Raw genomic sequence first — 24,966 nt, forward strand, 5'->3', positions numbered from 1 at the left:
TACAAAAAACATGTAGGATGGTGGCATCATTTTGCAGGATGCAGAACTTGCGAGGCATGTGCGTTGATTTCCTGCAGACATGCTGATGTGGCAACAAGCTTCAAATGAAATCCACACATCTCTCATTCAGCAGGAAAACCTGTGCAGGGCACTTACACCTTAGATAGATAGATAGATAGATAGATAGATAGATAGACAGACGGACGGACAGACAGACCGAGGCCAAGGGGAGGGCAAGACACAGAAAATGCAGTCACTTGCTTCAAAGGGAACATTCTGCACTAGGACTGAGAGATAGCTGGTTTTCAGCATTGTGATATATCACCAGCTAAACACTGCAATATGCAGCAGTACCTCAGGTTAAGTACTTAATTCATTCTAGAGGTCTGTACTTAACCTGAAACTGTTCTTAACCTGAAGCACCACTTTAACTAATGGGGCCTCCTGCTGCTGCCGCGCCACCGGAGCACAATTTCTGTTCTCATCCTGAAGCACTATTTCTGGGTTAGCAGAGTCTGTAACCTGAAGCGTATGTAACCTGAAGCATATGTAACCCGAGGTACCACCTTACCGATAGATCACTATGTCTGAAATAAGGATGAAGCAATATAGAAGAATTGGCTGGCTTCAGTTTTTCTCACATTGTGATTTTTGCATACCGCACGCACACAGACACACACACACAGATCATGATTCACAATATATTCCCAGGTCAAAAATTATGAAGCTGATATCACAGTATAGACTTCAAACTGGTTTTGGATGATATATCAATATATTGCCCAGCCGTATTCTGCATGTGCTCAGGGTTCTCAGCCCTGAAGGTCCCTGAACTTTTGTTATGAAGAGGCAGAATACAGATCACAACTGACTAGGAAATCAGGACTGAGCTCCCGAGATAATTTACTGTGGGAAGAAAAATGAAGAGTCTTCGTGTGATTTGGCATGGAGCTTCTGGGATGAACAGGAATCATTGCTTCTGAGTAGATTTTGTAATTAATATAGGTACTGTGTTCTAATAAAAATAAATGCTTCAGATAATTTGAGTACCATTTGACAAATCAAATGTCAAGCCTGATCTCCAATCTCTCCAATCACACGAGCTGCAGGGTAGATCACTTGGATAGAGAGAGTACATATCACAAATGCACACACACCTGGCATTTCTACACAGATTTTGTTCATGCCACCAAATCTGGAACCAACTGGCACTTCAACTTATTCCCATATTAAATTGGTTCAGGTTCACATAAATCATGTTCCTGGGGGCAAATCTATGGCATCCCAAAGCAGGGCAAATTAATGTTCAAATTTGCCTTTCACCATAAACAAAACATAACAAGTTTTGTATTCAGTATAGAACACTGAAGATGCTACAGCCAGTGGCGTAGCGTGGGTTGTCAGCACCCGGGGCAAGGCAAGTAATTTGCGCCCCCTAACCCGTGGATTTGCACCCCCTAACCCTAACCCCCAGATGTTGCGCCCGGTGCGGCCGGCCCCCCCTGCACCCCCACGCTACGCCACTGGCTACAGCTGGGCACTAGCATTCCTCGCCTAATTCAAGGAGAGAATGAGATTAGTCCACCAGGTACCACAAACATTAAGAAATAAGTAGATCTCTTTATTCCTCTTTGAGCCAAGCATCAGAACTCCCGCCAACTCTGAGCTAGTCAGAACTTATTCCAGAGAGAACAATCAAATGGTTGTGCAGTGGTTGCCAACCTTTTTGGGCCCGTGGGCACATTTGTGAACTACAGAAACTGTTGTGGGCACCGCAAAAACACACCACAATCGAGTCTATTTGCTACAATTCTATTGGCTTATCTCAACTCTAATTTTGGGAGGCGGGGCCTGCAGGTGCCAGAAAACACACCCGGCACCAACTTTGTCAACTGCTGCTGAACAAATCAGAAACTATAATGCTACTGAACATTTGTTCCATGCCAAAATGTGTGCTCCCAATTTCTCAAATGTTTTATTCCCTTGTGAAAGAGGCTTCTGGTTTTTCTCCCTCATTCTCAGAGCACTTAAGAATTTCTGTAGAATTTGATGAGTGTGGGGCTTGAGCTTTCCTGAACATTGCAGAGTTTTTCCTTTCAAATAAACTTTACGCCAGCTCTGTGCAGCCTTTTCTGGGCTGCCCATATTTCCCAGTCTGAAAAAGCCCCACGAGAGGAGCTCATGATGCTTTCCACATGGCTTCAAATTGAAGCACAAAGACTCAGGAAGGCTGCAGTGTTCAGGCCACTGGTCAAATGATCTGCAGAATTAAAGAAAGGAAATTCACCATCACGCCTCCCTTGGTCACCTTAAAAATAAGGTTAGTGCAAGAAGAAGAAGAAGAAGAAGAAGAAGAAGAAGAAGAAGAAGAAGAAGAAGCAACTCAACCACCCATAAGAATTTCATCAAAATTCTCTCTGCCCTTTGATAACTTTTGAATGCAATTTATTTTCTTATTAATTGATGGAGAACCTTTTTTTAAAAAAGCAGGTTCTTTAGTTCCACATTACTGAACTGGGTTCCCCATTGCTTGGCCTCCAACAGAACCAAACAGGTGAGAGGATCACATCGAACATATGCTCACCTGTAGAGGGACTTGTAGAGATATCTCTGAGGCAAGGCTCTGCTCTATTGATTTATCTTCATTATGAGCTTCCTGCCTCTACATGAACTGTTTCTGGACCCCTGTTTTGCTCTGTTTTAATTCCTCTTTTGTTATTGGTTGGGGAACAGATTGCAAAACTATAAATTAATTTCTTTTAAAAACTGAAAGCAAGCAAGTATGGACTGAAGCACTGATACAAAAAGACTCCCTTTTAAAAAGAGGCAGCACAGGAATCCTGGATCGCTAAAGCAACTTCTAAGAGATGCGAGCTGATTTATATCAGAGCTAATTGTTAAACCCGGCAGAGGCATAATTACAATAAAATGTTTGTTTCCATTCTGTTTAATACCAGCCTGTGCCTTCAGATTACAGGCTGGCGAGCCACAAGTTATCCTCTCCTAACTGGGCACTTGTCTAAAATAGATGCACTATTTTTAGCAAGGTACTTAAGTATCTCAACTACAGCCTGTGCAGCAAAAAGCTGACATATGTCACTTTCTCATTCCAGGAGGAAAAATTCAATATTAAAAACAAGTACACATGCAAGACATCTTGACCGGATGTCTTGGGCTTTCAGATATTGTTTTTAGTTCTACCCTTAAAATAACAACATAAATATGGGAGGGAGGGTAAAAGAAAGGATGGACCGCTCATACAGGTTGATGAAGAGCCTACGGGGGGTGGGGAGAAGGGGGGGAAATGCCACAAAATACTTTCCCTGGGCCACAGCAATGATTCCTTTCATTTTCAATACAAGACTCTAGAATAGCCTTCTGAAAAAGGCTGATGGGCTCCAAGGGGCAGAGTTTTTTGACAGCCTTTCCCAATTCTGCTGATATTAGGTGGAACATATTAGTTCTATTGAAGTGTCCTAGAAACCAGGAAATGTAATACAAGATGGGGCGCTCCAACCCCTATCTCCCAGTCTAAGTTGGAGGGCAGCTATCAGAAACAAGGAAACCTTTGAGGCTGCTTCCCAACCAGTGCCTGATTTATAAGCTAAACAAGCTATAGCTTAGGGCCCCACTCTCTCGGGGCCCCCCAAAAAATTTAAAGGGGAAAAAACTGGATGTACATTTTGAAAATTTAAGATAAAAAACAAAAAACAAAATCTACATACAACAACAACAGTGTTTTGTGTTGTGTAGGCTCCTATGATGTAAGTAATGGCCCCCGCCTGCTATATAAAGGGCCCCATTACCTTCAGTAGCTTAGGACCTCATCAAACCTAAATCCGGCCCTGTTCCCAACCTTGGGAGCAGGGCAGGATTGGCAGTGCCTCCAGAGCCCTTTTGCCCAAGCTCCGCCTTTACCTGCCCCACAGCTGACATCCTCTATAGGACGCCAGGTGGAAGCCAGGTGGGGCTGGCGTGACCTTGTGGGCCTATTGGGTGGGGCAGGCGCACCTCACCAGGCCTGCGTTCCAGAGGCTCCTTGCCTCTGCTAGACACCTCATTGTCATTCAAGACCTCAATACTCAACCTAGAACTCTCTCCTGAATAGAACTATGGTTTTGCCACTTGCACAGTTAAGCTCTGAGCTACAGATCGAGATCAAGATATGAACCAAAGTAAGCAGTTGGGAGGAAAGGAGGGCATTGATTAAGCACTGCTCTATTTATTCAATCTGAAGCAATTCTGATCGCTTCGGGATTCCCCTTTGAGAAAAAATACATTTTAAAAATCACAGCCAATAAATAATATCTTTTTGCTTATTACATTTTAAAAAATAATCTTTTCACAGGGTGGGCACAGTTGGTAAAAGTAAAGGTGAAGGTAAAGGACCCCTGACAATTAAGTCCAGTCACAAACGACTCTGGGGTTGTGGTGCTCATCTCGCTTTATTGGCCGAGGGAGCCGACGTCCAGCTTCCGGGTCATGTGGCCAGCATGACAAAGCCGCTTCTGGCGAAACCAGAGCAGCGCGTGGAAACGCTGTTTACCTTCCCGCTGGAGTGGTACCTATTTATCTACTTGCACTTTGACGTGCTTTCGAACTGCTAGGTGGGCAGGAGCTGGGAGTGAGCAACAGCTTACCCCGTCATGGGGAATCGAACCACCGACCTTCCGATCAGCAAGCCCTAGGCTCTGTGGTTTAGACCACAGCACCACCCACATTTTTAAATTAAGGTTACCAGACATCCCCGTTTCCCGGGGACGGTCCCCAGATTTACAAATCAGTCCCCATACAAAATCAACTGAAGTTGAAAAGTGTCCCCGGATTCATTGAAAAAAATCTGGTAACCTTATTCTAAATATTACTTGTGTATTTTACGTTGTTTTATCATTGCTTTCAATGTTCATTTTTTTGTAAGTCACTCCAAAAAGCAACTAATAAATTCATCTTTTTCCGAACCAAAACTACTGTCATTCGGATATCCTCAGTTTTTATGCTGTTTATGTAAATGTGGAGATATCTCGTTGTCTTTGAAGTGCACTTTGAAGTGTCTTATAAGACACTCCCATTCAGTTGCCACCATCTGCGTCAAGAAATCTGTTTATCAAGGTATAAACATGAGCAAGTGGCAAATCCAGTTCCCCATTAGAGTGGTCGCATTCACATGCCAGGTTATGCCATGCAACATGGATTAATGTGCACAAATCAATCACACTTGCTTCACTCCTGCTCACTCCATTTGGGAGCTAAGAAGCCACAAACCCTGGTTTAGCATTGCACACGAACCAGGAATTGTGGTTTGTTTCACTCTGAACCATGATAAGTTAAGGTCAGGGACAGTGGTTTCTGTCCTGCAGGAATCAGACAGACCACTGTGTAATAAGGGTGTAGCAGAAAAAACCAATATATCTTGTACATGAACCAGGCCTAAGGAATCTGCAGCCCCTCAGAGGTTGTCACAGCTCCAGTTCCTATGGCGAATGGTCAGGGACAATGGGAGCTGTAGTCTAATGTCTGGAAGGCCAGTTTTTCCATCACTTCCTCCGCCCCATGGTACAACAATACAGTTGCTTTTTGTTATTAGATTTTCCAGTTCACTCACAGTCTGCTGTCAGCAAAGGACTTAGTAGTAATCTCCAGCGCACTGCTAAGTTACACCATCCTGATCTGAGGCCACTTTTATTAGAATACTTGCTGTCATGATGATAGTTGGTCCAAACCTTTTCCCTTTAGAAAGCAGTTAGGCTAGGCAGGTATTTGAACAGCGTTCTTTCTGCATGTCTAAAGACTAACAAAATATTCCTTTCAGATATGCATATGGAGGTTTTCTGCTTCAGTAGAAATTCTGGAGCAGAACGCAAACGACATCTATTCTCAAGTCCAGATTCATGGATCCTATTGAAGATGACGGCCAGCACTTTGCTATAATGGGATATGCATTTGAATGTAGTCCATGAAGGCAGAGGTTGCTTTTGTGTTTAAATTGTTTTGTCTTCTTCCTTTATAACATCTTATAAACACTCATAATTCCAAGCATCCAAAAGCTGAAAAAGGAATCTTCCAAAAGGAGACTACAGTCAACTGAGTTTCTCAATAACTGTTTGTGGCAATTTGGAAAACTAAAATTTGGAATCCTGTCACTTTTGGAAAGAGACTCTCTAGTTTTGAGAGTACATGTTTTTCTCCAACTGCTTTAAAGATGTACACAGATCCCTATTTTCCCATTTTTCAGGACTGGGACCACTGATGCACAGCACAAGGGAGCCTCAGAGACTTTCTTAATTATGCAAAGTTCCTTCTTCCTTCTCAGTGGCACTCCAACCGTATGAAATTAAGGGAATTGGGAATCTGTGGGGTGTTTGTACAACATCTAGTGTGGCATCAAATGTTTAAACAATGTCTACCGGATCATCTCCATGAATAGGATATCCCTAGATTACTTCCCAAAATCCTCTGCAACACTCGGGGATTCCATAGCAGACCAGAAAACCTTCCTTGAAGTTAGAAAGTTTGGAAACTGGTACTACCAGTCTTTACTCACTGCTGCAGTTACACACCAACTGACATTTCCCAACCTAAGCAATCAAGAAACAGACCATCCTGAAGCATCAGCATTCTGATATTATTATGCCTTAAAACACCATGTAAAGCTCCAAATCCGCCAATGATTCAACATTAGAAAGATAGGCAAGAGGACAATCCAACCACAAAAAAATATTTTCAAGTCCTAATGATTTTGTGCAAGAAAGGAGGGAAAGGAGTTAAGCATTTGTTAAGCTCTGCTGAAATTAGTAAGAAGGGACCTAAGGCTATGTACACATTCGTGGAGAAAGCCCCATTTAACCTAATAGTTTATTCAGAAACAACTGCTTCTAAATGATCTACACAAGTTTAATATGTAGATTTGCCACCTTCACTTTGGCTGGATGCTACCTTGGAGGTATTTAAGCAGAGGCTGGATGGCCATCTGTCAGGGATGCCTTAGCTGAGATTCCTTCATTGCAGGGGGTTGGACTGGATGACCCCTCGGGGTCCTTTCGAACACTACAATGCTACGATCCTATGATCTCAACTGCACTTCTTTACTGCAGCTTGCTCTTACAGCAAGTCACTTGCCCCAGTATGCAAGAAAGAGAAACACATACAATGGAAATAGAAATGGCATCAACTATGGCAGAGGTTTCTAAACTGTGGCCTGTGCAAAGGCTGCACTTATTTTCCTCAGCGTGATGATGGAGGACTGAATTATCCAAAGGTTAACAAGCCCCTAGGCCAGGCTCCATGGTTCTCATAATTCAGCGCTGGTTTTGATGGCAATGGGAAAGAATGCTTTGCTTTTCACATCCCTCTACAAGATGGGATTTTCATCACTTGCCACCCTCAAATCCAAATACAAAAATAAGATGACTGCTGAACCCAACCCAAGGCTAAAGCTTACAAAGATTACGCCTGACGTTTGCTCAGAAAACATTTGCACCCACCACACTGGACAACAAGATCACAATTAATATAATGAGTCGCAAAGGTACTTTTGATTAGTAGAATGAGAAGTTTAAGTGGTCCAATAAGATGCCAAGAAAGGGGTTCATAAAATGAGTTTGGAAACTTTGCTAATGTAAAACAGTTGCTGTACCAACTTTACCAACACACCAATGCAAGGGCGCAAAAAGAAGCAACATTTTCCCTCTGCCAAAGCAGGTAATGTTCAACAAATAGACAAGTGGGGGGGGGGGAGAGATTTGTAAGATGATGCTCCGAGTACACCCCCATGGATACCATCATCAAAACAGATGAAGAGGGAAGCAACAGCTGCCAAAGGACTGGGATATCTTTCTGCAAGCGGTGCCTACAAAACAGTAATAAGCAGCAGTAACCTTCAGAAGTGCCTTACATAATTTAAGGCCAGTTGGTGGCCCTGCATTGTGCAAGGAAACCAAGCACTTTTCACCCTTGCATTCATGCCAAGAACCTCCCTGGGGGTGGGGGGGGAAGGCTTTTTCTAAAAAGATGCACCATAATTCTGCGACCTCCACCACTGCTCTGGCTATCCACCCTTCGGAAAAGGCGGCGAAGGGAAACAAAAAGTTTGGGGAAGCCTTTTTGCCCAAAATATCCCGTGCCACGCGCGCCATCGTCGCCAACAGACAGTAGTCGCAACACAGCGGCCACAACGTGGCTGGCAAACTCCGTCGGCGGCGCAGCCCCGAAGCCGGCGCCTTCCCAGCTCAGCCGGGAGCCTCGTTTCTTACCGGACGAGGAGAGCCCGAGCTCTCTTCCGCCTCCGCCTCCGGCCAAAGCAGCCTCCTCTCGGGCACTTTCCCGGGACAAGCGCGGCCCCCGTCCCGCACCAAGGGCAGCGCGGCGGCGATTGGGAGAGCCGGGCAAGCCCCTCCGCTCGGGAGGCGGCGGCGGCGGCGGAGGAGGAGGAGGCGGGCTGGCTCCACCCTGGTTTTATGATGCAATGTGGAAAGGGCACCGAGGCTCCGGAGAAGTCTCGCCCGCCTTGAAAGGAGAAAAGAAAGAAAGGGGAAAAGAAGGCGAAAGCGACCCGAAAACCCGGGCGCCGCATCCCCCGGCCGCGCGCTTTGGGCGCCGCTTCTCCCCCCGCGCGCAGGTCCCCCTCGGGCGGCGGGGCCGCGCGCGCAAAGTTGCCCGGAGGGACGCGGCTGGCGAGCCACTCTGCGCGCGCTTCGCCAACTCGCCGGAAAGTCGGCAGCGCCTCCTTCCGAGCCCGCGCGGCCCGGACCCGCAGCTGCGGCGGCGGAGGGGCGAGGAGGACTTCTCCGCTCCCGGGACGGGCAGAAACTTCCTCGCCTTTCTGAGGCAGAGGGGCCGCTGCGCGCCCGCCTCTCCGCCGCCACCGCGCTACCCCTTCCGCGGCTGTGCCCACCGCCCGCCCGCCCGCTCACCAGCAAGGACCCGGGTCCGGGCTCGGTCCGCGTGGCTCCCGCTCGCCTTCCTGGCGCGGCCCTCCGAGCAAGTTTCGGACCGGCCGGGCAAGAGGGAGAGGGAGGGACCCGCCGAGACGGGAAGGGGCAGCTCTTCCTCCGGGAGGAAGGGGAGGGGGATGCACGGAGAGCGGGGGGGGGCAACGCCGCCCTGGAATTAAGCGCCCCCCCCGGGGGCGGGAGAAGGGCAGCCAACCTGCGGTCGAGGCCGGCGAGCTGCCCTCCAGGCGTCCGTCCTCCGGCAACTCCGGGCTGCGCGCCGCCGCCGCCGCCGCCGCCTTCTCCTGCTGCCGCTGCTGCTGCCCGCGCTGCTCGCCTCGCTCCTCAGCTGACTCGCCTTCCCCGCTCCCAGGCATCGCCTCCGCCTCCGCCGGGCTTTAAACCCTCCCCCGCCGCCGTCCCCTCCCGCCGCTTGTTGCGCGCAGCCGCATCCGACGGCGCCCTGGGCGCGCGGGGAGCACGCACCGGGCAAGCCGGCGGCCGAGCGGGCAGGGGGCGCGCGGGGAGGGCCCGGGTCGCCGCCGATGGGGCTCCCGGTCCAGGCGCGGCTACCTGGCGGGGCGAGCCTTTCTCCTCGGGGACCCGGCGCGGGCCGGACTTTCTTGGCGGGGCGTTGGCGACTGGGCGGTGGGCGCCGAGGGGCCGCTCGGCAAGGCGACGCCAGCCCCTTCCCCCTCCGGGCAGCCATGTTCTGGGCGGCCGGGCGGCGCGCGGCGAAGGGCCCTCGCTCCGGGGCGCAGCGGACGCCTGGCGGCCGGCGAGGCGAGGGCAGGCCCGCTCCGTGCGCCGGCATCTGCCCGGGAGGGCCGGGCCCCGAAAGCCCAGGATAACAGGAGAGAGGGGGGAAACAGGTCTGCTCCCGAGCCCTCTCTGCACAGCTTCAGGTCGCCTCTCCGCCGGCTGCTCTCGATAGATGGTCGCTGGATTTGACCTACCGGGATAGTTGCTTCTGAATTGTGACAGCATTTTATTATTAGATTATAGCATTTGAGAGGCAAACATGTCGCTCAGATCCCTTTTTTAAAAAAGGGAAATGACAGGTAAAGGGTCCCCAAAGGCTTTGGAATAGCTGGAGGTGCCCCAGGGCTGGAAGGACCATTTCAGATAAGGCATTCCTCCATCCCTACCCCCATCTCCTGCCGCACAGGGCAGGTACTGAGGTCGTGCGGGGGAAAGCAGCAAAGGGGGAAGGCAAGATTTGGAACAGAAATGGAGGAGAGAAAGGGGGGCAGGGAGTGAACTGAAAGGATCCCGGGGGTGTCTTGAGAGATCTGGTGCAAGGCAACAAAGTTGTGGCTTACAGGAGTGCTCTGCTGTTTGTGTCCATCTGTGCCCAAATTTGTATGACTATAAATCAACCTAAACGTTGCAAAGCCACCAAATGTCTCCAATGACCATCCCCTTCAAAAGAAGCCAACCCCCCAAGAAAGTGCTGCCCCTGAATCTTTTCGTGGTGTGTGTAGAGAGAGAGGGAGTGGTCTAGTGGATCGCAGTTTTTATTAAGACCACACAACACTGTTTTGACTCAGGCATGGGCAACCTGTGATTCTGTATGTTGCCCAACACCACCTTTTGTCGTACGTGAAGACCATGTCTAAAGTGCAGTGCTCTGGCTCCCTTCCCCCCACCCTCAGCAGCACAGAGCAATGTCCCAGACACCCTGGAGACACTTGCAGGCAAGTTCTCTGCCAACCGGGACCAGGCACTCCCCTACGGCCATTGGCACTTCTGCCAAACACAAGTACCAGGTACTTTTGCAGGATCGCAGCCTGGGTGCATGGAATAAAAGAAGCATTTGTTCTGCCGTACAGCATTTCTCTACAAACTGCATGGGGAAAGTATATTCGGACTCTGCCCCCAGGGGTGGGGTGAGGGCTGGCTGGGGCATGGGCCAAGGTGTGTTTCCACTTGGGACTTGTTGAGGTGCCCATGCTCATCCTCTCCAGGGAGCCTTGAAAGTTCGGGCCTTGCCAGAGTCTCAAGGCTTTTGGCATAAGCCGAAGGGCCACAGCTAAAGGGGTCTTTGCTGGGGTTTTGTGCTCCATATGGGGGTGGGAGAGAGAGACCCCAGCACATTCCTCAAAGGGACCCTGGAAATGAATTTCAATTTTAAATATCTGGCATGCAGAAAGACGCCGCAGGCAGCGTGGGTCTTCTATGGAACTTGTTGCCCCACCCCTCTGGAATCAAGATGTGGTAAAAGTGATCAGCCTCTCTTTTTGAGGATGAAAATGTTAAGGCCAGGGCCGGCCCCCATGAGGCAAAGTGAGGCAACTGCCTCAGGTGGCAGGATCCACAGGGTAGCAGATCCAAATGCAGATCTTTATCCCCTGTAGTTCGAAAAAGCTTTTTGACACTGCCACTGGAGAATTAAAAGCAATTGAGCAACAAGAAGCTGGGGTCTTCCTTGACTCATCAAACTTGAGCTCCACTGTGGCTCATTTCCAAGGGTAAATGGGCTGTATCTCCATTCCATTCCTGGAAAATAGCTGACCTTGCACTGGCATCTAAAATTGGCTTTCAGGTTATTAAAGTCTAAAGAGATGCCTGTTTGCCAATATTTATGAGTCTATAGGACTTACTCCCAGGTAAATGGGATTGGGATTGCAGGCTAAATTGTATACAGTGTGACGTTAATGACATACATTTTATAGAAAATAAAATCACTTGAACTGGAATCGGGATAGCGGTTGGATTTTTGGACAGTTGCTTGTAACAATGAAAAACAGGCTCCATTTGAACAACTGTTAAAGGTGTCTGTGTGTACATTTCCTTGTAATTTTAAAAGCCTGTTCTGAAAGGATACACTAATGTTTGGGAGTGCAAATGCTTTGCCTGATTCAGCCATTGATAAAAAGTCTATGAGGGATATTTCTTGGGCATCCTGAACTGGGCCTGTAGATCTATTTAGTTTTTGTGTGCAACAGCTGCATTGTTTGACACAAAACTGTTCCGTGATTTTAAAAACTTAGAAGGTTCACCGCAAAACTGGTTATATATAGCCGTAGCAATGGAGCCTTGTACCAGCAGCCTACGAAGATCTTACCAGTGTCTGAGTGAATAAAGGCAGAATACTTCAGGAAAAAAACACTTAATTGGAAAATAAGCTGCAGCTTATTGGAAGGAAGATTGCCACTGTCATGTATGAAGAGAGAGACATATATTGATATAGATGAAACCCAGTTCAAGGGGTTGTTCTTTTTTGGTGATGCTCCAGGATGCAGAAAGGGGCTGCCAATTCATCTGGGCTGCCATTCAAGGCAACTGCTCTAGAACCCAGTGGCCTTGTTGAAGTTTTAAGTACAGTGTGGTCAGGAAAGGAAGCAATTTCCATCTGTATTTTTTAATTATTTAACTTAAAATATTTATCAGAGCACAACATATACAATAAAATAATAAATTTATCATACTAACAGCCTGGAGAACTAAAACAATGAGTGTTCTTAATAATAAACAAAAGAAAAAGAGAGTCCCGAAATGTATGATGTACTTTCTTTTGTCTGTCCCTAATCTTCATCTTCGTTAGATGTCTACAAGATTGTTGTGAGAGGGAAAAAAAACTGAATACAATATTTGGTTCGGATTCTGATTTGCCGCTTCAAAAAAGAGTTTAATTCATTCTGAACCAAGTTAAAGGCTATCTGATTCAACTCGAGGTCTGAATCTAAATCCCAGTTCAAAAAACTGAAACTTTGTGCTTCCCCATTCACTGTTATGGGATTATTTTTAATACTTATAACTTACCCATCCCTTTACAGAAGTGGATGAAATTGTGAGGCATTGCAGCCCTTCTCTGTGTACAAAGCCTGATAAAGTCCAGATAAATTGGGCTGGAAAGCTTTGAAATCCCTCCCCCTGCCTGCAAAAGAAACTATTTTGAGGGAGAACTGGATGGGGCAAGAAGAGAAGAATATGATGCTCTAGCACTAACGGACCCAGAGAGGACTGATATTCTCAAACCAAGTGTGTCCCAAACACACTTCTCTTTTGGATAATTTGTACCTGTATGAAGTTGCTTGGTGGCATGACCGACACTCTTGGGTTCAAGAAGATATATAGATGTACATGGCATGCCAGGGTGCTCAATGAAGAGACAAAATGCTTCCCTGATAAATCATCCTTGTTTAAGATTTAAAACCAGTGATAAGAAAGAACTGTTCCCCATCCCCCTTCACTCTTGCTGTTTCAGCCCTGGAGAGATAAGAGAGATCTGCTGGCCGTCATAAATTTTACAAAGAGAGTTACAAAGCAAGTGAGGAAACAAATGACGGTTCTATTTTCACGAAGCACTAGGAGATTCTGGAAAAAGAAGAAGCTCTCATTAAGCACATTAAAAGGTGCGCGTGAGAGGGAACAGACTGGGAGGAGGAGGTGTCGGAAGCAGAAGAGGTAAGGTTTAGTGAGCAGGAAGAAGCTGTGGCAGAGAGCAGTTCAGACTCCAGGGCTGAAGCGAAAGTTGGAGAGGAGGGGTGGAACCAGAGGCTGGTGAAGAAGCCAGGGGGGTCTCCCCCTTGTACTGCAACCAGCTCCCTTCTCCCCTGGTCTCCCAGGACACAGAGAGAAATGAAAAGAGCAGAGCGGAGAATGGTTGTGCACAGAAGCAGTTGGCGACTGGGAAATGCCCTAGAGAGGAGAAGCCTTAGAGAGCAGTGGGAAGGCCATCAGTTCTCGCAAGTGCAGGCTGGCCCCCAGCAGAGACATGGGGCATGGTAGGCAGGTGGGGGGGTTGGTGGGGCTCTCCACAGGGCTGGTGGGCTGCCCTGGGCATGGAGGCTCTGCTGCTAGCTGCCCTGTTCAGCAGATGGCATGGGAGCCAACTCCTAGGGCCTGAGGGGTCTTCGACCCCCCATAAAACATTTGAGGGACCAGGCCCCCATCAAAGTTGATGGGCATTGCCATTCAAATGGTGTGCATGCGCTGCGTCATGTGATCGATTATATGTGGTGGGTCTTACCTGCCCCCCTCCAATATTTTATTTAAGTTGGCACCCCCAGTAGGTGGACTTGGGGGTGGCAGCTACCTGTCAGTGAGTGCAGTGGGTTGGGCTAGATGACCCTATTGGGTCCCCTTCCAACTCCACAGATCTCTCCCCGCTCTTAGTTAATGACCAGCCCTAAGGGGCCCTGTGTATGGGGGGGGGGATAGAGGTGGTGAGGAGGCCGAAGTGGCCATTAGCCACCTCCCCCCACCCACACTGTACACTTGTCTTCTGTATTTATTTACTGGCTTCACAAGAGTCTCGAATCATTTTGACTAGAAGCCTAAAATATTTTTATTTTTACCTCCTTTTAATTGTATACAGTGGTGCCTCGCAAGACGAAAATAATCTGTTCTGTGATTCTCTTCGTCTAGCAGTTTTTTCGTCTTGCGAAGCAAGCCCATTGACGGATTAGAGGATTAGCGGCTTTTATCGGCTTATCGGATCAGCTGATAAGCGGCTTAGCGGCTTAGAAAAGGGGGGGGAGGAAAAAAACCCAGCAGGAACTCGCAATACATTTTCGTCTTGCAAAGCAAGCCCATAGGAGATTCGTTTTGCGAAGCACCTCCAAAATGGAAAACTCTTTCGTCTAGCGAGTTTTCCGTCTTGTGAGGCATTCGTCTTGCGGGGCACTGCTGTATATTTAATCATATATATTCAGTTCTGTACATGAAATGGTATTGACTGCATTGTGAACACTTTAATTCATGATATGGGGATTTATTTTGGTGTGTGGCTGGCTCGCTGTTTCTGTGGGGAAGTGCTCTTGCGGCCCACACGGTCTGAGAGGTTGGGCTGCCCTGCTGTAGCCGGCTGCGCTGGGTGGTTTGCAAATGCTCACTAGTGCTCTGCAAGTGCAAGCAGAACAAAGGCCAAATGAGGATGCTTTATTAAATCAATCCTGAAAAGAAATCTGTGTATCAAATCCTTAGTGCTGTGATCAAGCAGAATAACTAGTCACGCGCAGTAATGCTCAACAGTGACTCTTGTTTGTTGGTTGGATGGATGTGAAAGCACAGGTAAAGACCTCCTGATCCATGCAATTAGAGCTTTTGTGTTCAATAGAACAGGTTGTGCTGAGTCTTGTTGCATTGTTGTTCCTACAGGATAAATATTGGAGGTCTGGCCATCCCCTGGTTACTTGTGCTCCTAGTGGGGCATAGGTAGAAGATGGAGTATTGAAACCGGAGTGAAGAACCTGCTCTGCTTCTGTGCAAACTTATTAAACCTTTACTTCCAGTCATAGATTAGATTACTATGATATCCAGCATCATGCTTCCTTTTATCCATTATGTTTTTAAAAAATGGTAAGGACGGAATGATGGAACGATGTGGCATTTGGAGACCAGATGCAACTTGACTCATGTAAAAGGCCAATTTTGTCTTTCAAATATTAACAAGCAGAGACACAAAAGCATAATGGGCAGTATCGCGCACTTAAATCTGCAGCTTTGTTTCAAGTATGAAGAATTAACCACAAATGTCAGTGAAGATAAAGGGTATGCCAAGTTGCTAAATAACTTGAAGGTAGGTAAACCAACTGCAGAAGAGGAAATAACAAGGGTTGCCACGTGTCCTCTTTTTCCAGGACACGTCCTCCTTTTCATGATGAGAGTGGCCAGAGAGAGCCATAGTTAAAAGCAGAGGTCGGCAAATGTGTCCTCTTTTTTGCTCTTCAAAATATAGCAACCCTTAAATAACATTGGAGAAGATACTGGTTTTCTGGAGTCAGCCAACATATGAATAAAGCAGGAGACATATTTGTCTCATTAATAAATGAATATTTTTTCTTTGTATGGCAACTTAGAAAGAAGCTCGCCAGTTCAAATGTTAATATGAGAAAAGGAAAACATAACTGAAACAGCAACAAGGGCTGCAGATAATATTCCACAGTATATGTTTGGGGAAACTGAACAAGATATGTGAACTGGAACACGTTTTTAGAACTGTTGGAAGTGTGCATAAATGCTCGTGTTGTACTCGGGAGAAATCTATGTGTTGGAAAAGGATTAATGTTGTGGGTTTCCACTATGACATATACCAAAAACAGGTGGAACATCTAATAATCAAATTTGACAGGGTTCCTGAACCAGAAAGTAACTATAGAAGGAAAGGTTCCTCTCATCATATCATATGCTTTGACATTGTTAGGTTTTTTTTTTAAAGTTTATATAGAATCATAGAGTTGGAAGAGACCACAAGGGCCATCGAGTCCAACCCCCTGCTAAGCAGGAAACACCATCAGAGCACTCCTGACATATGGTTGTCAAGCCTCTGCTTAAAGACCTCCAAAGTAGGAGACTCCACCACACTCCTTGGCAGCAAATTCCACTGTCGAACAGCTCTTACTGTCAGGAAGTTCTTCCTAATGTTTAGGTGGAATCTTCTTTCTTGTAGTTTGGATCCATTGCTCCGTGTCTGCAGCAGAAAACAACCTTTCTCCCTCCTCTATGTGACCTCCTTTTATATATTTGAACATGGCTATCATATCACCCCTTAACCTCCTCTTCTCCAGGCTAAACATGCCCAGCTCCCTTAGCCGTTCCTCATAAGGCATCGTTTCCAGGCCTTTGACCATTTTGGTTGCCCTCCTCTGGACACGTTCCAGTTTGTCAGTGTCCTTCTTGAACTGTGGTGCCCAGAACTGGACACAGTACTCCAGGTGAGGTCTGACCAGAGCAGAATACAGTGGCACTATTACTTCCCTTGATCTAGATGCTATACTCCTATTGATGCAGCCCAGAATTGCATTGGCTTTTTTAGCTGCCACGTCACACTGTTGGCTCATGTCAAGTTTGTGGTCAACCAAGACTCCTAGATCCTTTTCACATGTACTGCTCTCAAGCCAGGTGTCCCCCATCTTGTATTTGTGCCTCTCATTTTTTTTGCCCAAGTGCAATACTTTACATTTCTCCCTGTTAAAATTCATCTTGTTTATTTTTGCCCAGTTCTCTAATCTGTCAAGGTCGTTTTGAAGTGTGATCCTGTCCTCTGGGGTGTTAGCCACCCCTCCCAGTTTGGTGTCATCTGCAAATTTGATCAGGATGCCCTTGAGTCCATCATCCAAGTCGTTGATAAAGATGTTAAATAAGACCGGGCCCAAGACAGAACCCTGTGGCACCCCACTAGTCACTCTTCTCCGGGATGAAGAGGAACCATTGATGAGCACCCTTTGGGTTCGGTCAGTCAGCCAGTTACAAATCCACTGAGTGGTAGCATAGTCAAGACCGCATTTTACCAGCTTCTTTACAAGAATATCATGGGGCATCTAATATACCGTTTCAGAAAAAATACATCACAGTGATTTACAGCAATATAAAACCAAACAATAACATCGTAAAAACAAGTAAAAAGCAAAAAAAATTAAACATATAGACCATTATGGGGGACGTACTCTTAATTGTTGGCATCATGGTTCCAGAGCTGCCTTTGGACAGTATTGTGGGTTTGGAGGCATGTGTTATGCAGCTTTAGAGCATGAAAGGTAACTGGTCTGCAGCTCTTGGCATTTGATCTGTTAAGAGCAACCTGTAACCCAGCATGCAGAGATGGATGTAATATATTGCACCGTTTATTTTTATAAAGGATTTACTTTCCCTCATTGACATGATGAAGCAACTTCCCCAGGACTTGTGCTGGTGCCAGGCTATTTTGCATCTTAAAGGTAAAGGGATCCCTGACCATTAGGTCCAGTCGTGGCCGACTCTGGGGTTGCGGCGCTCATCTCACTTTATTGGCCGAGGGAGCCGGCGTACAGCTTCCGGGTCATGTGGCCAGCATGACTAAGCCGCTTCTGGCGAACCAGAGCAGCGCACGGAAACGCCATTTACCTTCCCGCCGGAGCGGTACCTATTTATCTACTTGCACTTTGACGTGCTTTCAAACTGCTAGGTTGGCAGGAGCAGGGACCAAGCAACTGGAGCTCACCCCGTCGCAGGGATTCGAACCACCGACCTTCTGATCGGCAAGTCCTAGGCTCTGTGGTTTAACCCACAGTGCCACCCGCATCCCATATTTTGCATCTTAGGCAAAGCTAACTACTTGCATCCACCGCCCCTCAAAATAGCTAACTTCATTTAAAAAAAAAAAAAAGGATTTCTTGTAGAAAAAATGCACAAAACTTGAAACTGCTAAATTTATCTCAAATTGCAAGACTAGGTAATACAGCAATCTTTGGTTATCTTTATCAAATACAAATTAAAGTGTTTTAGCACACAAATAACTCTGAATAATATTGTGAATTGTGATGTTAAAATTTAAGTCTCTTAAAAGTTTCAATTTCAGGCACATCATAACCTCTCTTTGTGTGCCTTTTGCTTTGCAAAGTTTATCACCAGTTCCTTCAGGTCAAGTGGCGATGCTTCTTCCAGTCTTTTGAACCTGCTTCTTCTAGGGCTGGTTCAACATTTTTTAGCTGAACAACTTACAGCAAAAACAAATAAACACAGGAGATGGACTTGGAGCAGTCGTTTTCCATTCTTGTCGTATACCCTTCAGATCCAAGACTACTGATAGTTGACGCGTCTGCTGATAACCCACTTACTACCTTCAAAGCAAATGATATCAGAGAAAGGGAACTGCAGTCTGGAGAAGGCAAGTTGAGAGGAAGGAGTAGGAAGTTTTTGAGCCATAAGACTCTTGCTTTGTAACCTAGCTTAATAATATCCAGATATGCTCCAATAGACATGAGGGGAAGATTCCATATATTGGCCCAAATGCAGGGACTGGGGGAAAATATGCCGAGGTCAGAGGTGCAAAACTCCTCCCCTGCTGGTAATCTGTTTTGTTATTCTGGGCCAGAGGAGCAAGTAAAGCAGTTGCAGTTTATTTACACATGTGTACAACCTGGGCCTAGATGGAGGCAGTTTAGAGCATTTACACCTCAAGAGGGTCCTATTCCTTCCGGTGAGGCAGCCTCAGATTCAAAGAGGCTCCAAACATCATGTTTGAACCTCTCCGCACTATAAAGCAGACAGATTGTAGAATTAGAAGTTTATCTATTTTTCATTTCTGAGTCAATCACATTTATCAGCTTCTTTCTCTGGTAGCATTGCTCAGCAGCAGCCTCATCAGAGGAGATGAAGCTCATTTTGTGGTTGCTTTAATTAGGTTTTGATAGTACATTTTTAATTTATTTGATTATTATGTGAGAAGGCACAGAAGAAACCTGGCAAGACAAAAGGACATTTGTGTTTGGGTGGGTGCATACATTATTTACAATGTGGAATGGCTGAGCAATTGCCTTGAATACTGATAGCTCACCACTTTAAAGTGGCTCTATCTTTTTTTCCTCCTTTAGCTTAGCCTGAGACAGGCTGAAGGATTACAAATAATTTTATATGTATGACTTAGTGCAAATTACAGGAAAGCAAATGTAAATGATGATGTATCAGGATTAACCCTTCATGCATCAAATTGCTCTGCAAACCAGGTGGTTATTGGCAGAGCAGCTCATATTTTTTTTCCATATAGTTTCAAGGTCACAAAGCTTGGTGGGAGAACAACAGACTTGCCCTTTTGGAAATCATTGCTATTTGTAGAATCTTATTTCTCTCGCAATGCAGCGGCCATCAGGTGAATCAAACTTCTCTCTCACAGACATGATGACCTCTGAACCACTTTATATAAGGAACATATAGATAAGGATACAACTCCAAGGATACTTGTAGTCAAAAGCATTTTTGTAAGCATGTCATTATGTGGTTCTGCCAGGTGATGGCTGCTGTGCGTGTGGTTTAAGGCTGCTTTTAGCTTCTGCTGAGAGGGAGGTGGGTCTATCACCTATGGACATTGGTGAAAGGAGTCATATGGTAAGCAGGACGTGTGGTGGTGCAAAAGGGCCCCAAAGGACCTCACTGTAATGGGTATGAGTTACTCGTGCGTAAACTGGTGCCTTTCTCGGTTAATTTGCCTTGTTAAACCTTTCTGACTGCACAGCCCCTTCTCATGGTGGCTGCCTCAGTCACTGGCAGAATCCGTCAGTGGGCATTTCTTGAACCTCTTCCAACATAAAAGTTGTTTGACACCCAGTCTCCTCCTCCTCTCACTGCGCGGGAGTCTTCTGCGCAGGGAAGGCGTGGGTAGCGGAGGACCTGGGCTCTCCTCACTGATGTCCAGTGAAGAGTCCTGGAGCCCTCTCTCCACTTCCCCCGTCTGCCTCCCTTTATCCCCGGTGTTGCGCTGATTGGCTCCCCCCTCTACTGAGCTGTTTCTCCCCCTGCTGCTGGGTCCTTCGCCAGCATCATCTGGGAGCCTCCTCTTCGCCTCTCGCTCCGATGTCAGTTCCCTGACACTCACAAAACCTAGTAATATTCTTAAGGAATCATAAATGATTATTTTTTACATACATGATTGTTATATGCTCATCTTGGTTACATTCTCCAACAAAAACATGGCAGGTCTAAATATTCCAATCAGGGAAACCCATAATGGGAATGTCCTTTACTTGTTAATATTTTTATTAAAAGATTTCCAGTAAGATATAGGAAATGTAATGCAAATGAATGGAAATACAAATTGAATACAGTGTCCTCTCTCACAGGTAGTTCTTAACTCTTACCACTTGCAGAAGGTAGCAGCTCCTCCCAGCTCTCACCTGGGATCTCTCCTCTCAGCCTTAACCACCAACATTTCCAGGTCCCTCCACCAACCATTTACTTACAATCTCTGAAGACAGGCCCCAAGAAGGACACCAAGGAAGAAATGAAGGGGTGGGGGAGAAAAGAGAAAGAAGCAAGAAGAAGGAAGGGAAGGGGATAAAAAGAGAAAGGAAAAGGAAACGGTAACGAAAAATTGAGCCAACAGCAAGACAGACCGCCTGCCATTTCCTCCTCTGGAAGTTCCATAATGGGAATTTCCCAGAGGCTAAGACATGCACTGACCTAGTGATGTCACTGCGCATGTGTTATGTCATATTGACTTTCTGCTGCCTCTGCCATGGAGATCCCCAGTAGTCTCTCTTTCTCCATCTACTGTTTAAGATCAGAGTGGCGACGTAAAGGCTCTTCTACAGCTGGTCTGCTCCATTTTTTCTTTATCACTTTTTTTTGAATGAGCACCAAAGCTTTCCAAAGTGCGGAACTGTGTAGATGTTTCTGGAAATGCTGTGTTGCTGTATACATCTATACATGCTGCTGTCCATGGAGCAGAGCGAGTGGAGATAAGATTTGCTTTGCTCTGTGTGTGCTGTCTCTTGCATGTGTTTGGGACATACGTCTTGACATAGGGTATAAGCAGTAAGTTGAAATATGATGTAATGATAAATTTAAGCAGTAAAAGTAAAATACTAGCAATGATGTAATATGAAAGGTGCACACTTACATTTACCTTATCTCATATGACATTATTGCTAGTATTTTATATTTTTTCTTGCTGCATTATGTGAAGTAAGTAACTTTCATTCTAGTGGTGTTACGAAGTATAAAAATAACTCATAGACTGAGAGGCACATGACTAAATTCCCAAAAGTCACTGGGGTTTTTCTTTACAACCAAAGGGAAAACGTGACTGTGAGAAATTTGCCATTAATGATGGGTGCAAAAAATGGCAAGTGGACCACAAATCTTGTACCCATGATATCCACAGTGCTGCTTGTGAAGAATCAAAATGGCAAAATGTAGCTGCAACGGACACTGACTAAGCCAATTTTCATTTTTAAGAGACTGGCAATATACCAACAACTGTTGTGGAAATGGCCCATTTTAGGCAACAAACAACGAGCTAGAGGCTTTCTGAAAGCTACTATGAAATGACAACAAAATGTGCAGCCAAAATTGTTATTTGCTGTGCTACACTCCCTCTTTCCACAAAATTTACTGTAAACCTTTAGTTTTGGGAAAGGATGTGGATTTTTAATTACCGGAAAAAAGCACTCAAGAATCAAAGGCAAACATTAAAACACGTAAAGTTTAAGAAATATGGTGTGCACACGGAACTGTTGATATTATGTTGGATGCTACAGCATGAAAAGAAGAAAACTATTGGAGACAGGTCCGTAAACGTATTGCCACTGTGACCCTGACCTTTGCCACGCAGGACAGAGCATTTAGAGGCCATGCAGAAACTGCTTCAGTTGAGGGAGGGAACATGGACATTTTTAAATCAGTCACTCAATTGCTCTCAAAACATGATCCTCTGATTGAGGATGTTTATTGTAAACCAGGAGGAACAGTCAAATACTTGCATCATCGTGCTGAGTCAAAGGTGGACTGTTCTGGAAGCTTTGCTAAGGCCATCTTGGTAATCAAGATAACCTCACAATTAATTATAGAATCATAGAAGGGATTCCAAGGGCCATCTAGTCCAACCCCCTGCAATTCAGGCATTTCAGTTAAAGCATCCATGACAGATGGCCATCCATCCTCTGCTTAAAAACCTCCAAGGAAGAAGAGTCCACAACCTTCCAACTATATGACCCTTAGGATCCCTTCCAATTCTAGGATTGCTCCAATCAAGACTGGAGATAGAGTATAGTTTTAAAGAGATATAAAGGTGGTATCACAAGCAAGTATTTTGTCACACTTGTTTATTTTATTCTGCTGGCACCGCTGGTCAAAAAGGTTCTTGCATCAGTGTAGAAAACGGTGAAACCTTTTTACCCGGTGTGACAGTGAGAGGGACTGGCACACCACAATCAACACTGCTTCTTTCATAGCACCTTTAATTCCCTAAAAAAAGAAAGTATTATACCTTGCCAGCCTCATTTGTACAAAACTGAGATAAGTATGACACATAAAACTTGTGTTTCTTTTATTTGTGGCACTAAATTCAATTAGTATTTTAATATGTAGCCACAGGATTGCAGATGGCTAACAGTACACTTTGAAAGGTTAGCAACATTACACAGTGCCGTTAAAAATCATTTTGGACTACGTCCAGTGCTGTAATTATTATTAAACCAAAAACATGTATTAAGGTGCATTTTAAAAACTTTTACAACATACAACAAATGTGTAAAACCCAGACAATAATTATTCTTTATGCTAATTTTCTTATAAGAAAATATTTTCAAAATATGTACATCATCTATGAAAGTAGCTTAATTTGTTTAAAAACATGCCATTTAAAAATGTTTGGGGCTTAACTGATGAGAAATCAGGCTTGATATATGAGATGAACATAAGCCCATTGAAGGAGGCTGGAATCCTGACCCACTAGCAGCAGTTTTGGAAACAAATTATAGTCAGTAGTTCCCAGGAAGCAGTATTAATAGCACTTTTAATTGCACTTTGACGTGGGGCACATCTACTGGAAAGTTATCTCTTCAAGTCCCACTAAAATAAATGGGAGCTGTGCAAGATAAGAATAAGAACCAAGTAATGATAATCTTGTAATTAATAATAATTACCCACCCTTCACCCTAAGGTCCCAGGGTGGGATACACAACAACATACAATACTAATAACAGTTCAAAACAACTACAAAGATAAGGTGGGTCTTAAAAATATACACATCAAGTGTCAAACGCCAGGATAGAGCGCTGTTGCCTTCAACATTTGCCAGAAGCTGTGCAGGGAATGTGCCAGGCACAGCTCTGTGAGGAGTTCCCCTACTAAGGCAGCCCCACATGCCCTCTGCTGGGCTGCCACCTGTCCTTGGGGCTCAGCAAATATTAGTACAGTGGTACCTTGGGTTACATACGCTTCAGGTTACAGACTCCGCTAACCCAGAAATAGTACCTCGGGTTCTTTGCTTCAGGATGAGAACAGAAATCGTGCGGCGGCAGCAAGAGGCCTCATTAGCTAAAGTGGTGCTTCAGGTTAAGAACAGTTTCAGGTTAAGAATGGACCTCCAGAACGAATTAAGTTCATAACCAGAGGTACCACTGTATTATGTACTTTAGGTAAAGGTAAAGGGAGCCCTGACCGCAGACGACTCTGGGGTTGTGGTGCTCATCTCGCTTTACTGGCCGAGGGAGCCGGCATACAGCTTCTGGGTCATGTGGCCAGCATGACTAAGCCGCTTCTGGCGAAACCAGAGCAGCGTACAGAAACGCCATTTACCTTCCCACCGGAGCGGTACCTATTTATCTACTTAAACTTTGACGTGCTTTCGAGCTGCTAGGTTGGCAGGAGCTGGGACCAGCAACAGGAGCTAACCCCGTCGCGGCGGGGAACCGCCGACCTTCTGATAGGCAAGCCCTAGGCTCAGTGGTTTAGACTACAGCGCCACCCGCGTCCCATTATGTACTTTATATCCCCTTAAATAGCCTGTCAAATGGATCCCTAGTGATCTCTGAATCTCTAGTGATAACTAGCTTGGTCAAAACGTTGCAGATATTCAATCTTGCTTGATTGTAACAAGCAGTGACTTCAGCATGTGCTAATTTGAACCGCTGAGTTTCTGTTATAATCTGTTATAATCCTTCCATCTCATTTTAACAGATCTATAGTCTGTATACTCTGAGGTTTTAAATTGCTTTTGTTTTTAAAAAGAAATTAACTAAATGGTCCAGAACAGCTACGTATTTTTAACTGTGAACAAGCAAAAATATGTTGGTGCTGAGTACACACAGCAAAAAGTGTTCGCCAGCTAATTAACCTGCCATTGAGAATAGTGTTATTGGCACGGTTTGACTATTTGGGGGCAAGGGACCCACAAATCCTTGGCACAGAAGCTGTGTAGCAACCTGTGAACCAAATAAAAAATAGAGAGAAACACAGAAAATGCAGCTTATTTTTGGCCTGTAAACTTCTTGGAATCCTTTTGCCATGTGTGTCCATTCAAACCAGTAAGAAATGCATGAGAAACTGCATACGAAACGGATGACTGGAGCATTTAGTATTCAAACAAGCAGAGGGACCTGAAATAAAATAAATATATATTGTAATTTATATTTTCAGTCTCAAAAATGACATTATTATGTTATCCTATCTTTGTATGTCTAGTTGTCAGAGTCTGTGTTCCTTGGCCAGGGCGGGCGGGATACAAAATAATAATAATAATAATAATAATAATAATAATAATAATAATAATAATAATAATAATAATTTATTACACCCTCATTATATTTATTAAAAACTGCATACACCCCAATTTGAA

At 45.4% G+C, this 24,966-nt stretch overlaps 2 protein-coding genes and 1 long non-coding RNA gene across 12 annotated transcripts in view; 1 reads left to right on the forward strand and 2 right to left on the reverse strand.

Annotated features, from left to right (window-relative positions):
• The window catches only part of GRB10 (growth factor receptor bound protein 10), a 100,449-nt gene extending 91,164 nt beyond the window's left edge, over positions 1–9,285 (reverse strand). Inside the window, exon 1 of one of the 3 annotated variants that reach the window (XM_082194900.1) lies at positions 9,145–9,285. The gene's annotated coding sequence lies outside the window, so the exon portion shown is untranslated. Of the gene's footprint in view, positions 1–8,249; positions 8,356–8,909; positions 8,989–9,144 lie in introns of those variants that run through there. The other 2 variants (XM_082194903.1, XM_082194901.1) reach the window with 2 other exon arrangements.
• The window catches only part of COBL (cordon-bleu WH2 repeat protein), a 206,859-nt gene that overhangs the window by 76,424 nt on the left and 105,469 nt on the right, over positions 1–24,966 (reverse strand). For 7 of the 8 annotated variants that reach the window (XM_082194696.1, XM_082194698.1, XM_082194700.1 and 4 more), the window contains one exon: positions 22,658–24,727. In XM_082194696.1, the coding sequence (XP_082050822.1) occupies positions 24,710–24,727 (18 nt within the window). In that variant the 3' untranslated portion in view covers positions 22,658–24,709. Of the gene's footprint in view, positions 1–22,657; positions 24,728–24,966 lie in introns of those variants that run through there. The other variant, XR_014212795.1, reaches the window with a different exon arrangement.
• On the forward strand, positions 9,691–15,194 carry LOC309516814. Its single transcript, XR_014213048.1, has 2 exons — positions 9,691–13,657; positions 15,033–15,194. It is a non-coding gene; the product is annotated as an uncharacterized lncRNA (long non-coding RNA).

The sequence above is a fragment of the Podarcis vaucheri genome, assembly GCF_965113315.1.
Source record: "Podarcis vaucheri genome assembly, chromosome: 13".
NCBI classification, from domain to species: Eukaryota; Metazoa; Chordata; class Lepidosauria; order Squamata; family Lacertidae; genus Podarcis; species Podarcis vaucheri.